At 43.3% G+C, this 17798-nt stretch overlaps 2 protein-coding genes across 6 annotated transcripts in view; one reads left to right on the plus strand and one right to left on the minus strand.

Moving 5' to 3' along the window:
• Positions 1-13523, minus strand: part of DOCK4 (dedicator of cytokinesis 4) — a 237533-nt gene extending 224010 nt beyond the window's left edge. For 3 of the 4 annotated variants that reach the window (XM_052667946.1, XM_052667943.1, XM_052667942.1), the window contains exon 1: positions 13217-13522. In XM_052667946.1, the coding sequence (XP_052523906.1) occupies positions 13217-13253 (37 nt within the window). In that variant the 5' untranslated portion in view covers positions 13254-13522. Of the gene's footprint in view, positions 1-13216 lie in introns of all 4 variants that reach the window. The other variant, XM_052667945.1, reaches the window with a different exon arrangement.
• Positions 13524-13577: 54 nt separating this feature from the next.
• The window catches only part of ZNF277 (zinc finger protein 277), a 54790-nt gene continuing 50569 nt past the window's right edge, over positions 13578-17798 (plus strand). Inside the window, exon 1 of one of the 2 annotated variants that reach the window (XM_052667957.1) lies at positions 13578-13651. In XM_052667957.1, the coding sequence (XP_052523917.1) occupies positions 13609-13651 (43 nt within the window). In that variant the 5' untranslated portion in view covers positions 13578-13608. The remainder of the gene's footprint in view (positions 13652-17798) is intronic. The other variant, XM_052667958.1, reaches the window with a different exon arrangement.

Here is a 17798-nt window from a genome sequence, read left to right on the forward strand (position 1 = left end):
AAAATCCTCTCCAAAGAAAATTGCTCTACAATGAACTTCTGTATCTAGCCATCAGAACTGAAGAGAAGCAAAGCCAGACCAGATTGTCTTAAATATGTATCTGATGAGACTAACGTATTCTTCTCTAAATCATTTAAGCATTATATCATTAAACTGTTTTCTTACCTGCCCTTCCACACAAGATACCACAGACAAAGCTCTTCCTTTTGAAAACTGATAATGTAATTTGTAAAGAAAAATAAGTGGCAAGTATGTAGATGTGACTTCTGAGGGTTACTAAGCTACCTATATAAAAAGCTAACACTGAAGCCTCAGAGCAGCTATCTCCTTCAATTTTAAAGCTACTTCAAGGATTCAAGACTTCAATGGAAATAGTTTAATATTAAAGCCTACAGACAAGTTACATATTTTAAGACTGTACTATGGAACTCACAAAAAAAAAAAAAAAAAAAAACACTCCTGATCTGAGACATCTCAATGATCAAACACACCATTGCTTTTCTTCCTCCCAGTCACCTTGCTGTTAATCACTGAACAGCAGACACAACAAATTGGAAATCCTGCACGAAAATGGGTTGAAAACACACACAGTAATTGGAAGCATCACAATTGAGTGACTGTCAGCATGGAAAAGCTTGGAAAGAAATCCATGCACAAGTCACACATTGCATTCCAGTCTTTACTCTCACAAACTGTGCAGCGAGCACACTCACCACGCAATCTCCCATAGATGCCTTTAATTGGAGAGAAAAAAAGTAAAAAAAAAAAAAAAAATTTAAAATGCTTTGAGCACAGTGAAAGTTGGTTCTCAGTTCCCCTGATTAAGAAGAGAGCGTAGGGGAAGCCATACAAAACTGCCTCCAATAGAATAAACATTGCATATGATTCCCCAACATTATAGGTACCAGAATTAAGGATGGTCTCAGCATCTTAAATGTGACAAGTCTAATACCCCACACAACACATGTGAATTATTTCTCCTGACCTAAAAGGTACTTGTTCTGTGTCTAAAACACATTCTGATACAGAATGTAAAGACCACATCACTACCAAAAAGGAGTATTTTCCCTGAGCTTGAGTACCAGGTTTGGGGTACAAGGATGAGACATGCAGGAGAATGAGGGGATTTAGACAAAGGAGGTGGGTGGTGAGGGACAAGGCCTGAAAGAAGGCAGCCCTCCTGCAGCAGTGCAGGGATTCCCCAGACACGCTACTGAATGTTTCCAGAAGGATTACTGGAAAGCTTGAACAGGAAATGGAGCAAGACTGGGAGAGGCAATTGGCAGGAACACTTGCCAAAGCTTTTCCTCCAGGACTATTCCCATAACCATCCTGACTAAAGAAGAAGTAGCAATGCTTACTCACCATCATTTTTAGGAGAAGCCATTCTCATTAATCTCACAATATTCAGCCTTCTGCTATCAGCTACATAAATGATATCACTGTAAAAATACATACTGTGATTATGTCAAGCAGAAATGTTTAATTTCCTTTCCCATATTGCTATATTGAAATGATTCATTTTTTGTCTATTTAAGTTCTGGATTTGATAATGAGACACAGACCCTTTGAAAGGATGTCACCAGCATCACACCTGTGCTCATTCTGCTTGAGATAGGTGCTTACATTTCACTGAGCTGCTGCTGTACATTTGTTGCTTTTTGCTTGTGTTGTTTCATCTTTTTCTGAAAGTTTTGCATCACAGAAAAACTGGAAATTCTGTATCAACTTAAGAACTCTAAGGTTGCAATGTCAGTTACATTTCTAATCCTGTAACATTCAAGTTGCATTTTAGTAGCCTGCTCTGAGCTGACAAGAACCAACAACTACTTGGTGTCCAAAATACATTTTTGGGCAGTTCTCCTTGCTGCATGTTAACACAATCCGAGACAGCAGGGATAGGACAGTCTGAGCTAGCAAGGACAGCTTAATGAGCAGCCCCTGGAAGAGGAAAGAGCTCATGGCCATACTAGTCCAAGAGCTCAAATTAAGACCATCTCAACAAACAGCACTAACAAGTAGAAATAACTAAAAGTTTGCTGATCCAGGGATCCCTCCATGCCTAAGAAGTGGCTAATTGACAGCCAGACCAGGTCTTCATCCATTCTTCACAAACTGTTGCTAGCACCATGCCGGGGAGCACAGCCTGCTGCTCTCCAGCCAGCAACACTCTGCTTACCCAAGTTCTTTCCACGACTTTCATCCAAGACCGCATGGGAGCTGTTGAGTCACAGTCTGAACCACTGACTGAGTACCTTAGGTACCTTAGTACCGTCAGCCCTGGGAGCACAGGTGAAGGCAATTCAGCTGTGTGGTCAGAAGGGGTGGAGCCTGGCTGCACCTCTCCTAGACCTCACTTAAGGATTGACTGCCATTGGGGAAGGATCTCTTTCTAGAGATCCCTTCTTGTGGAGCTTTCCCCTGCAAACCCAGGATCTTCCAATATGGGTGAGCAATCTTCTTCCCTTCTTTTATAGCACCTTTTGTTACACCTCTGGTGTAATGCCTTTCCATCATGTTGATCTTTCCAATTGCTACACAGACGATATGCTACACAGAGCTTCCTGAATTATTTTAACATATGGCACTGCAGCTGTGCATATTCTTATTCTACACAAAATGCATATTTTAAACAAAACTTAGTATTTGTAGTCTGCAATATTTGAATTGCATTCAAATTTGAACTGCATTATTTGCATAATGTCCATAAAAGCATAAATGGTACTTTATGTTGATCATTAAAAAGCCAGACCTATGACAGTCTGCAAATAATAAATCCATTTCAGAGATTAACCAAAGAAATTCTAGCTTGCTAGTTTGAATCTATTCAATACCTAGTGGCTAAAGAATATTATTCTCTCCCTGTTTCTGACACCAAGCCCCTTCCACAGCTTATTATATGCTGTTATTGGCTTTGCACACAGAGACAGAACATACAGAGGCAGTACACAGATCTCTATCAACTTCACAGCTACATGAAGTCTCAACTGTAATGCGGTTATTCAGCTGGTCAAAAAAAAAAAAAAAAAAAAAAAAAAAAAGGTAGAAATGTTATTACGTATATAAATTCAAAGAGACCTTTACAAGAAATTGCTTTGGTTTTCATGCTAATTCTATTGTTATGGTTGCATTGTTTCTTTGTTTATGAAGTTACATTGTTATAATAACCTACTGGGGAAAAAGGAAACCACACAATTTGTACTTCTTTAATATGACAACTAACCTCTGTGTACTTTATCTCAACCATCTTTAAATTCATGTTATTTTTAATGCACCTATTAAATACACATTTTAGATGAATTGCTATTCAAGCCCCAGCCTCTTCAGCAGAACAGTCTTTGCAGAACATTTTCTTTTGCATGAAAAATGCATTAAACCTCAACAGTTTTCAGTCTCACTGTCTTCTCAGTGAGATTTCTGAATGCAAGTATGACCACATTTACGTGAAGATGCCAAAGCTGGGGATGCTGTCTCACACTGAACAGCAGACAGGGAACAGCACTGACCCACACATCCTTCCCCTGCCAGGAAGCTGGTGCTCTTCACCAAGGGAACAAGCTTTAAATACTGCTTCTTAGTGCAGATTATAACTGCTCAGCTTGAGGGAAAGCTACCACTTATCTACATAGGAAAAAAATAATTAGAAAAAAAATAGACAGGATGACAGTGTTTTCCAGAAGAAACTACAAAGAGCAACCTTAAAAAAAAAATGCCAAGAACTCTGCAGATAACCATGAGAGAAGTGATTTCCCTACTACTCTAAATCTGAATATTGTTTAATACAGCCCACCTCAAAATACAACATCCAAAGAGGATTTAATTCTAAACCAATAATTTGCCTCAGATAAGCAAAAACACTACAAATGTTCCTGAAAAAGTCTGCATTATTTAGAAATGTTACCTATTTTCAGCATCTTCTACTATACTTTTTTTCAATTAACTGGTGGAAAGATTGTTTCAAGTCTTTGGATAATAAAACCACTGTAAAAAGCCTAACTTGTTGGCAGAAAGGACTACAAGTAAATCTTCTGTCTCCTAGTCTGACTTGCAAGAAAAATGAGCTTTTAAATGTGAAAATTAAAATTCATACTATGTAAGTAAGTTGAATGTGTAACTCAAGCTGTGCACCACTCTCATTAACAAACTTTCCTAAAATTAGTATAATGGCAAAGCATGAGCAGGCAGATGTGTACGCTTTCTTTACCTACTTAACCTGGTACAGGATAGAGTAAGTCCATTAAGTTCAGCAAGGCTGTGCACTCAACTACAGCTGGCCTAAAGAGAATGGTAATGTAGCTTCTGGGTATTTGTTATTCCAAGCAGAAGAAAGGATGTAAGTCATGGCATTCTGGCCTGAGTTATAATTAGCTATTCAATTTTACTCCAGTATGGGTGGGTGGAAGAAGAGAAGCGAGTACAGCTGAAGGAATGAACTCTGTCCAGCACAGCCACATGCTCTCATACCAAAATAGAAAAGCAGTGATCTTCCATTGTTTTCCACCTTAGGATTTCCTCTTTTTTTGGTCCAAAACCTTACAGACCGAAAAAGGAAGGAAGTCGGGGAAGAAGGGGAAGGTGAAAAAATAGGGAAGAGACAGATAAGTGACGAAGGTTCAAGAAGTTTCCTTCCACAACTAACCATGAGTAACACTGCAGCTCTGCAAGCCCTTATCCACTAAATTGTTTCAGAAATACACACTCAGATTTCTTCTGAGGATAACATGAACACCCACAAGGAATAATTCTGATTCCCGTGCACAGGCAGAAGCTGCAGGTCAAGCTCCTTCTCACAGCACCAATGAAATGGAAGAAAGCAGCAGCAAACACTCTTTCAGGTTACAAAACATTAGCTAAATTTGTTCTTTATGAAAGCCATCACTTTTGTTCTTTACTGCCATCACTTCCCAAAGGTGGGTACTTAGAAGCGATGAGCCAGTCCTCTCCCATTTCAACTCAGGCAGCATCTCTCAGTTGTGCCCACTGAATCAGAGCTGCCTTTATGATTTCAGTTAAATTTACCCAGGCTACTTCCCCCCAGCCTTCCCAGGAAAAAAAAACAAGAACAAAAACCACAGTTCACTTAGAAACAATCATCTTCATGAAGAACTTTTCCTCAGGATCATGTTACTTAACAGATATCATTGCCCAGAAAAACATTAAAAATATTTTATTACAACAACTGTTTATAATCACATAGGCTACCACACCACTGGTAATCAAGCCATTTCCGATTGCTATTTGCATAATAAAACTGCAAAGCAATGCAGTTCTTGCAGCTAACTTGCATTTAATTCATATAAGAAACAGAGCATCAGAAATGGAACTCCTTTTTTCACAAGGCATCTCAAGCATTGTTCACTCATTATATTGCTGGGCAGAGAAGTTGAAACTTCGTGAGGCTTTGTGGAGTGCAGTTGTGTTTTTTTGTTGTTTTTTTTTTTTTTTGCACTACAATCTGTAATTTCAAATAATTCCAGAACACGAAACATTATCCCATTTAAGAGCTTATGACTTCTGATACAAAAAATGATTTTTAAAAAACACTCAGAACAAATCCGCACATTATCATCACAGAAACATCCCCTACTTTGGAGTTGGTGGCCACTTCTTATCCAGTCTGTACAGATATGCATTCGTTCAATACAAATTACTCATGAAAAGGTGTCAGTACACACATGATATTAATAACTCATTTTACATTTCTAGAAAGGACTCGGGTCTTAAATTCAGCCCAAACAATGACAAAAATCAACCAAGCAAGCAGTGAGTCAGAAAGGGCAGCCAGTTTCTCCTCTGCTGACAGAAAGACAGAACAAGCTCATCAGTTACCTCCTGACTGCACGGGATCAGCCACAGCTCTCCCACAGTTCTTCAAGGACACAGACAAAATCCAGTAACACAGAAACAAAACTGAAATTCCCAATTCTGAGGTCTGCTAACTAACAATCAAATCTTTTATTCCCTTTTCTGCTATTGCATTGTTCTGTTTTTCTACACACAAACTATCAAAACCACAAAACCTGATGTACCGGAGAGCTGAGTAAGCAGACTTCCCCATATACAGTTGTAGCAACTCCAGATGTTACTATTAGAGAAGATACATACTGCATGTGAAGCAGAGAATTCAAATTGACATAGTTCCTTAATTGGGGAGAGATGAAACATGCAATCAGTGTCAGCAAGGTTTTCATTGAATTAGCACTCTTTCAAGAGCACTTTTTCTTTTTCTGGCAATATAACAGGAATGATTTTTTATTTTTAATCCTGCAAAATGCTTACTTGATTTTCTCCTGTTTTCTTACTCAGGAAAACAGAAGCCAGCAAGCACAATGTACTACAATGTGCAAAATTCAACCTTCTCTCTTCGCCCCCAGCACAGGTGACTTCCAGAGCTGCAGAATTTGCAACTCTCATATACACCACCATAAAGCATCTGGACATTAGGTCAGCATTATTAAAGGGAAAAAAAAAAAAAAAATTAGATGCGCACAAAAGCAAAGCTGACAAATTATCACATGATATTTAACCTACAGAAATGCAGCATGCATCCTAAGCAATGAGAAACGTGAATTATGAAGATAAACAGAAAGTACTATCATCTCCAACTCCTGTCATTGTAAAGATTTGGAAAAAAAAAAAAAAAAAGCATTCCTTTACACGTGCAAAGATCTAAACTAATGGCAAATCCTCATGGCATCCAGGTGTATTTCAGCTGCTCATCAAATTCTGCTTCTGTCAACAAGTACAGATCTTAAATTGCATCTCACAACAAAGCTGTCATACAAGGTGTTTCCAACAGGCTGATGTGAGAAAGAAAATTTGGCAGTCAGCAGGGCTGAAAAGCTGGAGAAACAGCATGGAAAAGGTGCCAATCATTAAGAACAAATGTAAAGTGTCACACAAGCAGAAATAATCAGCTGACAAACACTGGGTGGGAGAAGGACTGTTTCGACAACTTCCAGAAAAGGATCTGAAGGACTATCTGGGGCTCCCACCTGAATGGAGAAGTGCAATGCTACAGCTAAAGGCATAGATACCATGCCAGGACTGACCAGCAGACACACTGCCTAATACAGAAAAGTTCTCCTGCCTTACCTGACCAAGGTTTTTGATCCAGTTTTTGACACAGATCAAGGTCAAGGATATGAATGACACGATCTACAGGGAAAGGATGAAATAATTGGAGCCACTTCATCCAAAGAAAAGAAGTCTCAGCAGACCTTCATATACACATAATGATATATGCAGGAGGAAAAAACTGTACTCCAATGCTAAAATCTTTCTGGTATTAGGATTGCTAAGCACTGGGCTACACAAGTGCAGATGCTCCATTAGAAGAATTTTGAAGAATGCGCTGGCAATTTTCCTTCAGAACAGATAAAGTTGACACAGCATTGAGAATGTAGCACAGACTAAGCCTCTGAAAATCTTTTCTAGAGATTTTTCCCATGTTGCTATTGATCATCTCTCAAGCACAGCTAAACCTGTGTGCTTCATTGGTGTTAGAGCCTTCCTACTACCAGTAAAATGCATGCAACTGGAGGAAAAAAAAAAGAAAAAAAAAAAGAGGGACATCTCCCTCTGGGTTAATCTCTGCCTTCCAAATCACTGCAAACTGTACAAAATGCCTCAGAGGCATTCTGCCCAATTCCTCACAAAAGGACACAAAGAAATAAACAGTACTTCTTGCAAAAACAGATAGGCTCAATAGGACTTTAAGGAGTTACATAGATTGTTTCCCTGTACATTTACAGAATCAAACACCAATTGAGTAATAAAAAAAAAATCCATCAAAACAAAACCAAAACTGTATAATTCTACACAGACACCATTCACAATCATTCAAACCTAAAGAGATAAAGCAGTGTTTCTTGCATGGGGAAAGAGCTGTCTGCTGGAAGTGAGCTCTCAGTCACTGCATACATTTAAGTATCCCAAATGATCCAAGACATCAAAACATCCTTCTCAGAATCTTCTCTAATCCCAAAGCTCAAATTAGGGAGAATTTTATAGACCAAGACCTGCACAGTGAATTACACTCAAATGAACTGGAAACTATGGAAGGTGGTAGATAACATGTTCACCTTGAATTAGTCTGGAAATCTGAAACACTGCTTCCTGCTGCGGTTTTGATTCTCTTCTTCAGGCTATGGATGGAAAGAGATGGGTGTCCAAAGGCAGCCCAGGCCTTTGGGGTATTTAACTCACCACCACTCCATCATCTTTTGGATTAATCTTATCTGATAGCTACACAAACCCAACACTGAAAAAAAGAAAAAGGCAAATAGTGGCAAAATAGTAAATATAACTGAATCAGAAGAAAAAGGCAGTATAATCAGTATACAACTGGCAGTGTAGCAGCATCAGCCTTAAGTCTTCCACTGGCAGCTCCATACATTCAACGATGAGAACTCTGAAGAGCACTGGGTAAGAAGGTGCTAATGAACCAGCCAGCTCTGGGTTATTCTCTGGAGAGGATGACATTCAAGTCATATCCATATTAAAGATTCTAGATGTAGAGAAGCAGTTATTACAAACCTTTTTGTTTGTTTGTTTTAAATCTTGTGTTGGTTTTATTTTAATGCAATTTCACTGATTTACCAATCTCCATAGAAGTTCAGGATATCCTTATGAACTTCAAAAAAAAAGTGGCAGTGGTTGCAGAGGCCACAAAGATGAGTGGGTTGGAGTATCTCTCCTATGGAAAAAAAGATTGAGGGAGCTGTTTTGTTTTTGTTTTGTTGTTGTTGTTGTTTGAGTGTGGTTTGTTTTTTTTTTCCCCCAGCCTGGAGAAGAGAAGGCTCTGGGAAGACTTCACAGTGGCTTTCCAGTACTTGGAATGAGTTTACAAGCAGGAAAGACTTTTTACATGGTTTGATAGTGATTGGACAAGGCAGAATGGTTTTAAACTAAAAGAGGAGTGATTGAGATTAGATGTTAAGAAGAAAATCTTCATTCAGTGCATGGTGAGGAATTGGCACAGACTGCCCAGAGAAGCTGTGATCCCTGGAGGTGCTCAAGGCCAGGCTGGATGAGGGCTTTGGACAGTCTGATCTACTGCCTGATTTAGTGGTTGGCAACCCCACAGCTGGGGGTTGGAATGAAATGGTCTTTAAGGTCCCTTGCAACTCAAGCCATTCTACGATTCTATGATCTACTCTCCAACAAAATGCAATTAGTTATTTTTAAGTCCAAAAGGTTGAGACTACATCATTTCTGAAGGATACTGAAAGTTATCACTAATGGAGAAGACCAGTAAAATGCAATCTTCATTTAAGTGACATCCTAAACTGGTGTGAAAACTCTCATAGCAGTGTGAAGACCCACAAATCTTGTAACTCAGTATGGCAACTCTGGGAGTATTTCATGAAATGCAAATAGCTCCCCTTGCCCCAATGGCATGCAGGGAACGTGGGCACTCTGCCAGCTTCAGCCTTCCTGCCTCATCCACCTCACATCCAGCTCTTGGCAGGCACTGGCCCCCAGCAGTCACAAGCTGTATGTAATGAGACAAAGGCCACTCCTACCTGTTCATCAACTGAACAGGGTTCGTGAGCCTTGAAGAGCAATATACATCTTCTCAACCCTGCCTCTAAGCAGTCATTTAGATAGCTTGACACACTTTCATTACTAGGGTTCTTATAAGTGTAAGACCAAACGTAAACCAAATTCCACATAAAACTGCCAGACAAGATCAACACTGGGTAAGGGAGGAAATAAGAACATTATTTCTATTTTTAATGTTTGGGGCAGGATGGACAAGGCAGTTTTTAAACAGAGCACCTTAAATTAGAAGTCTAGCATGCTTATGATAAAGACACGCTGTGGCAGTTACCACATTATGGTCTTGGCCTTTTGTTGCTGTTGAGCTACACAAACCAAGCTCATTTACAGTAATGTTACCTTGCAGTCAAAAAAAGTGCTTGCAGCTTGAAGATAAAGATAGCTTTCATCAGGACTGCTCATGAGACATGTCCAACTGCAGCTCAGAGAATGGGGCAAAGCCCATTGCTGCAGCCTTTGCCTGAGTGCCAGTCAATACAGCTCCTGTGATCAACTAATATACTCTTGGCTTATTCCACCCACAAACCTCAGCTTATAGCACGAAGTCATTTAATCCTTCCATTTCCCTCTACAAAAAACGGGAGATAGCCACACTTCATATCCCTTTGGGAAGCCAGATTTATAGCTTAAGCACACTAAAAATACCAAGTACTATTTAAACTTGCCTGAGTTAAATTGGCAGATTATGCTATATGGAATGACTTCGGGACTTTGAATAATATGCTGCTGATAAAGTGGATGAGGCATTCAGTAACTGTTTAATTATTCTCTAATCTTCCTATTCTCATCTGAAAATTATCTTTCCAAGAAACACTGGCAAACAATGTGCTCAGCAGACAGAGGTAAGTCATTTCCATTCTGGAGAGCCAAACCATATCCTGCACGGATCAGGGAAACCAAAGCACACAGACAGTAAAGCAGTGTGTGGATCTGACGGTCCTTGACATTCAGACCATCTAACAGAACTGCTATCACAACTCCAGACAATGTTTACAAGACAATCACTTGCTCCTGTAGCTTTTTAATTTTTACTGCAGCAAGAAGTTTCGTGTTTGCACCAGAAAGCACTAATCACCTTTGAAAGCTACATTCACTGGTCTGCTGTCTGCAGAGCATCCACACCCGTACAGTCTTAAAGGACTCATGTAACAAAGGGTTTGGTTATTGCTCTAAACAACGTTGTGCTGTTATGTTCCACATTCATACACGACAGCACAATTTTCTCAAGCCAACTCCACTTAACATCTACCTGTTTTAGCTACTGTTAGTAGCCACAAAACAAACCCACAGATCTCCCTTCTCCTGCCCTTCCAGCAGTATACTTTATGCCATGCACTCTACAGAATGGCTCAGTGGGTGCTCTGTGTGATGCTGCCACCAGACTGTCACATCAGCCAAAGGTACCACATAACACAAATGAAGTATCAATGTGTGATACCAAAGTTTAAGCGTCTGCTCAGAAAAGTTACCAAAACCCAGACAAAGGAAACTTCCTCAGAAACACCTACATTGCAATGCTCATTTCACCTTTAGCATCCTGAAGGATAATACACAGCTGATAAGATCTACAACCTTAGAAACGAACATGATAAAACTGCCCCACAACAGATTACATCTAAATGTAGTAACATCTACTACAGACTATGGCAGTATGCCTATCTTCAAGCAAATGAACTCAAAGTAAAGTAGTCTGCTCAAGAAAAAGAGACTGCATATTATTGGTGGCCTGAAAGCAAAAGTTTAAAATAAAGAAAAGATGCTCCTTTTCTTGCATCTACTGCTCCTCAGAGAGAGGATCCATCAGGCAGTGCAAGCGTCCCGCAGCCCCTTGGCTACCAGCAGTGCTTCTACGCAGCCAGGTGGCTGCTGTCTGGGTGCCCATCCATTTTGGCACATCACAGCAGAAACGCTGCACAACTCAGACTGAAAACGCAGATGAGGACTGATGTTGATGTAAGCCCTTAGCTCTGGTACAAAGGATACACATATGTTTGGTACAACTCATCGGGTGCCTCTAAGGGTTTCCTAATGCACCCATTTTAACAGGGCAGATAAACGCATCATTAATAAAAATTGCTTGGAAACAAAAATAGCACGGCATTAAAAAGAATACATAAAAGCAGACTTCTGCTGCACAATGCAAGTTTGTGTCAAGGAGGTTTCATAAATTGAAGTTGAAGGTTATAGAAGAATTGTGAAAGATTCAACTCCTTTTCAGCCTCCTCCAGCACACAGTACAATAGCTGACACTGTAACTGGGTGTGAAAATTTTGCAGATAGCACTCTTTGTGCAGGTGGGTGAGCATATAGCAAAAAAACACAGTCCCTGCAAAGAAATGATGACTTCAGATCAGCATTTCATTGCTTTGCAATGGTTGTAAGAACCACGATACACCCGCGTCCCAGGGGTGTGGACGGCCCGAATGGAACAGTGGCTTTTTGTTACCATCCTGAATAGCCCTTGGGAGGCAAATCACAGAAAACCATGGAATGCGTTTAAATTAGAACAAGCATCTAAGACTATATTATATTTACACAGGACTCTTTTCGCGATGACATTTCCTCGTTGACCCAATGGATGCATGCCCTCCCTTCCCTCCCCCCTCTCGGGAAATCACAGCGGCACCGCTCCGGCAGGCGCAGGGCTGCAGCCAGACGAGCATCCCTACACGCGGAGCTGCCGGACAATGACCCGTGTCCAGGTGCCTACAGGACTCGCTATGAAAAACGTATGGGAGGGCATCAGCTCATTGTTCGGCAGTCCAGGAGGTGGTTATTCCGATAGAGGGAAGGCTGTTTAGCCGCTTGCCGTCAGGGTTAACAATGACTACTGAGCATCTTTTTCATCTCGCAATCATAAAAAATACTGCAGTTCTGGGGAAAATAAATAAATAAATAAATAAGGAAAATAAGATGGGAAGGAAGCAGCAGGCAGCCCGAGAGCGCAGCACACAGCCCCGCGTGCCACTCCAGGGCGTCCCAGAGCTGCCCAGGAGCCCTTGCCCACAGTGGGGCTGATCGACAGCCGCAGCCCAGCCGTGACCCGACCGGTGAAGGAGTCGAGGAAATAAACGCCACTGAATGCCTATAATTTAGCATTTAGAGGACGACAACATCTGGGATCAACTCCAAGCGGGACGGAGCCGCGCTGGCTGCTCGCAGAGCTCTCACGCGTACACACGCACACACACACACACACAAAAACAAAGAGAGCTCCGCGCAGCTCCCGCCTCGCCCTCCACTCTCCCCCGCCCCTCCACGCACGCACCCCCCGCACCCAAACACAGCGCACACACGGGGAGAGCGACCAACTCCTCCGGAGCTCCGCGCACCGCGCTCGGCTGCGGGGCCATTGTCCGGGACGAGCGCACCGCGATCAGCGCTTTTCGCACGGCGCGTCAAGAAGAAACGTACAAAGCAGTCGCAGCGATACCCGGAGCGCTCCGCAGGGCGGTCCCGCTGGCTCCGCAGCCCTGCCCCGGGCGAAGTTGAAATAATACGCGGCTCGGCCGGCGGCGCTTCGTCCGTCCGCGCAGCGCGAACAATGCCCGGCAGAGCGCGGACCGCTCCTCGACCGGGCGGGCGGCTGTGCGGGCAGGTGGGGCGCAGGGCTGCGGCCCCCCGCCCGTCTCTCCCTCACTTACTCACTCACCCACGCCGTACTTCTCGTGCTCCGTGGGGATCCACATGCTGGCGGCGGTTCCTCCGCTCAGAGCGGCGCTGCTCGAGGAGCGCGTCCCGCCCGGCTGCTCCGCCGCCCCTCAGCCGCGGCTGCCCGGCTCTGGCAGCGAAGGCATTGTTCTGACGGACGGCCAGGCGGACGGACTGGCTGAGCCGCGCTCGCCTCGAGCCCCTTATACGCTCGTCCCGCTGCACGCCGCGCAACGTAGCGCGGTGCCTCGGCGCGGCCGCGCCCCTCGTCGACAGCGGCCGGCGGGGACTACGAACCCCGTCTGGCCCCGCGCTCCCGGCGGGGCGGGGATCGCGTCACGGGGCGGGCGGGACGGGAGGGCGGAAGGAGGCGGGGAGGAGCGGCGCGACGGCATGGCAGCGGCCCGCGGGGAAGGGGGCCCGGCCGCGCGAGGAGGTGAGCCGAGGTTTGGGGTGGCGGGAGGTGCCCTTCCGATGGCCCCGAGCGTGCGGGGCTGGGGGTGGGCGTCTGTCTGCAAGAGCCGTGCCCACAGCCGAGGGACGCGCGTGGCTTTAACTTTCCTAAAGGAGGGTGAGGCGAGGAGCGGCGTCAGGGGACAGCCCGGCGTGAAGGGGCCCGTGCGGGTAACACCACAGCTTCCCGCAGGGAGCCCGTGCTCTGTGTCCCACCAGCATTCGCAGGGCGTGGGTCACGGCAGGGCCGCCCCGGGTGGTCCGAAGTGAGAGGCACAGCTGTGCCGGGTCGGGCCAATCGCTGTTAATTGTCACTTCTGTGATATCCAGGTATGAGAAGCGCCGTGGGCTGGGGGCAGGAGGTGAGGTGGAGACGGTTCAGGTCATTTTTCTGGTCCTTCTGACCTGAGCAAGGTACTGCAGAACCCTTGAGTTTGGCACAGGGCACTGAGACAAGGAGGATTCAGCTGATAGACTGGGGTCTTTATGGTTTCCCAAATAAATCCGCATCTTTAGAGGCACGTGTACAGAGATAAAAGGAACCACAGAATGGCCAGGATTGGAAGGGACCTCAGGGATGATGAATCTCCAACCCCCCTGCCACAGGCAGAGCCACCAACCTCCCCATTCAATACTAGACCAGGTGCCCAGGGCCCCATCCCATCTGGCCGTGAACACCTCCAGGGACAGGGCATCCACAACCTCTCTGGGCAGCCTGTTCCAGCACCTCACCACGCTCTCTATAAAGAAGCAGATGGTGCACAGGGAGGAGCGCAAGTGAAACATCTGGGGGACAGCCAGGGGCAGGGTAGGCACTGCCAGCAGCACAAAGGCAAGGTCTGCATTGGGGGTGAGAGGCCTACATATCAGAACCACAGAATCACAGAATTGTAGGGTTTGGAAGGGACCTGCAGGGACCATCAAGTTCAACCCCCTGCTAAAGCATATTCTTTACAGTAGGTTGCACAGGAAGGGGTTTTAAAGGAGGGTTTTGGCTGCCCAAGGAGGCATTCGAGGCCAGGCTGGATGTGGCTCTGGACAGCCTGGTCTAATGGTTGGTGACCCTGCACATAGAAGGGAGGTTGACACTAGATGATCATTGTGGTCCTTTTCAACCCAGGCCATTCTATGATTCTCCAGTTCTATAAAGAAGACTGAGGTGTCTGTGCTTCTATAGAATCATCTGAGCAGAAAGTGCCCATAGGTAACGCAGGCTAAGTCCCAAGCCTGAGCTGATCATTGCAATGGAAACCTGAGTGTTGTGAAGCAGAAAAATGAGCTTGTGTTGTATACCCTAGCCACGTGGAAGGGAACAGATGGGAAAAAGGACAAAGAAATCCAGTGATATGATACTGCTCTGCTGTACAAGGCATCTCTAAGATTAATAATATCTTTTTCAAAAAAAAAAAAAACTGTTCTCCAATCAAATCATTATTCTGAACTGGGATGATTCTGTTTGAGCTCAACAAAAAAATTCATTTTTAATGTTCTCACACTTAAGCGAGGAAAGTGGGTGAAGGTGTTTTTTTTTTTTACTTTAGATTGTCTTTTAACCTTTATTGTCAAGCTACCTAGGATTTCTAAGTCACTGGTACCACGAAGGACACCCTGGAAGGAAAAGTCTTGTGCAGATGTGCAGCTTCCAGCCTATGGTTAAATGCACTTGAGCCATGTTTATCTTTCTCACATCAAACTTAGGTACTAGTGAGTAACTTAAGTGCCCTTGTTTTTTCAGTAGTATGTACCTTGCTTCTGTACATAAAAGTAAAATCACTTTATTTGTGCTGGTAGTTAAAGCAGTTGTCTTAATTTCTTTCTGTAGCATTGTGTTGGCATGAGCTTTGCCTACATGAAAAGCCAGATCCTTCTAGGGCATTTTTACACTTGTGCAATTGCATCCAGAGGCAAAGCTGTGTTGGTTTAAGTATTTAAAAGGTCACAAATTTTAACTGTTCTCATCTTCTGTGTGAAACTGCATATAGGACTCTGGGGTGTCTAAGACAATGAGGTAAGTTTCATAAAGACACTGGGGCTTGTATGAAGAAAGCTTACTTATGGTGTTTTCTTGTTAGCATATTCAAAAATTCATTGAAAGAATTGGTGAACTTTTGATAGTTTTGATTGATTCCCAGCATTGGTTTATGTATTGTAGTAGATCCTTTGGAGTCTTGATGTGATAATATGTGTAAAAGTCACCATTGAAAATCAAAATAGTAGATGTCAGGCTGCATTAACTTCTGTCCCAGACTATAGACATCCATGTACATCCAACCTATCTTCTTCTCCTTAAGAGAGGGCTGCCAACACGTTGGCTGGCAGACATAAAATTCTGCCTGAATTCAGACAGCATGTCTGCTGTCTGTCATGCTAACCATGACTGACTTCAACATGTTTGCGCTGGGCTCAGAGCCCGTCTTTCTTCTTGCCTTGAACAAAGACAAAGCTAGCCAGTAGCTGAAATTCCTTTTCAAAATCATTCACTTAGGGCCCAGCCACTTACATTGAACAGATCTTGTCATATAAATCACTTTGTAGGCAAAAACAAAAAAAAACAAAAAAAAACAAAAAATCACCCTGATATTTATCATTTTCCTATTTCAGAGCAACATTCCTGTTCTTCCTGCAAAGCTGTTCACATGTTGTGTTTGATGTGCACCTCAGAAGTTGTGTCACTTGTTTGGAGACAGAATGCAGGAAAATAAAATACAACATTTTTTCCTGTCCTGCCATTTCCTGTGTATGGGAAAGCCTGGGCTTGTATATGCTAATCCAGGGCTGTGTTGCTTTCTGGTTAATTCCCTCCAGCAGCTGTCACTGAGTGGCTTATAATAAACATATCACTGTCCACAGTGCAAGTTTTCAGTCTACATTAATTATGCTACGTAGCAGCATTTCTTAAAGCATCTGTCAATGGATTTTTAAGTATTCTGAATTTTTCTTTTCTGAAAGTGTGTCTTCCGTAGCTTCATAGGCAGTCGGTAAGTTACAATTTCATATGTAAGGTTTTAGTGTGCTCAGATTCTTTTCAGTGCAATACCGTTCTCCTGGAGCATTCTGTGCCAGAGCACACTATTCCTTCTGCATCTCTCTCGTGTCCCATTTTTAAGGGGGTCTGACTTGCTACAGAAAACTAAAGTTTCACCGTACTTGCAAAATCCTCTCTTTCTTGTTACTACCTAGAGGATACTTCAGAGAAAGTTGTTGCTTTTTTTTGTTGTTGTTTTCCTTAGTACTGTAAGTATCCCTACTTTAGCTCAATTATAAATTCCCTTTGTGAAGAATGTTATGAGAACTGCTCAATCCACTGGGTCTAGGGAGTTTTCTTTCTTGGTTACTGAAGCCCAGTCCTATGTATTTTCAGACCTGAGATATTTCAGTGTTCTGGCTCATGGATGTGTCTGCTGCTGTTCTTGTCTTCAGGTCTTAGCCAATGGCAAGACAGTATGTATTCAAGAGAGGCATGCCAAAACAGAAAAAAAAATTGATTAGCCATGCAGACAGCTACAGAGCAATGCCTTTATCATACACTCATAAACACCAATAGTGCTCACATAAGCAGCAATACAGATAGCACAGTCTTGTTCTTCCTTTCTGGTCAATCAGGACTGACATTCGCTAGAGAAAACATGATTCCTTTCTAGATTTTTGGGACCCACCATGTCTACATACCTCTTAAATTTGAGCATGTGCTCTAAATTTGTTTAATACCATCCCTGGACTTTGGGCCAATTATGCAGCCACTGGCTCAGACACACTGTTTTAAAATACAACCTTCTGCTCACTGTTCCAGTTTGATTACACATACAGACACGAGATGCTGTGGAAGTTCACCCAGGCCCCTCCTGTTGCTGCTGTTCAAATCTTTCACATGTACACTCCAACCTCTCTTGTTTCTGGCATCTGGACCTACAAGTTTTACGTGCTGTGGTTTCTCTGCTGCCATTTCAACCTCTTGCATTTCGGGCTTTCCAGTTGCTGGCATCTGGACCTGCAGGCCCAGTGGCCCACAGTGTGTTTTCCAGGTCTACCTTTAGACCTTACAGCACTCTTGTCTATGCGGCAGGGTAAGAGTATGCATAAGTTAAGAATATAATTTAATAAGAAGGTAGATAGACTGCAGTGATCATGTG

Source organism: Tympanuchus pallidicinctus, unplaced genomic scaffold (genome assembly GCF_026119805.1).
Source record: "Tympanuchus pallidicinctus isolate F22 unplaced genomic scaffold, pur_lepc_1.0 scaffold8, whole genome shotgun sequence".
NCBI lineage: Eukaryota > Metazoa > Chordata > Aves > Galliformes > Phasianidae > Tympanuchus > Tympanuchus pallidicinctus.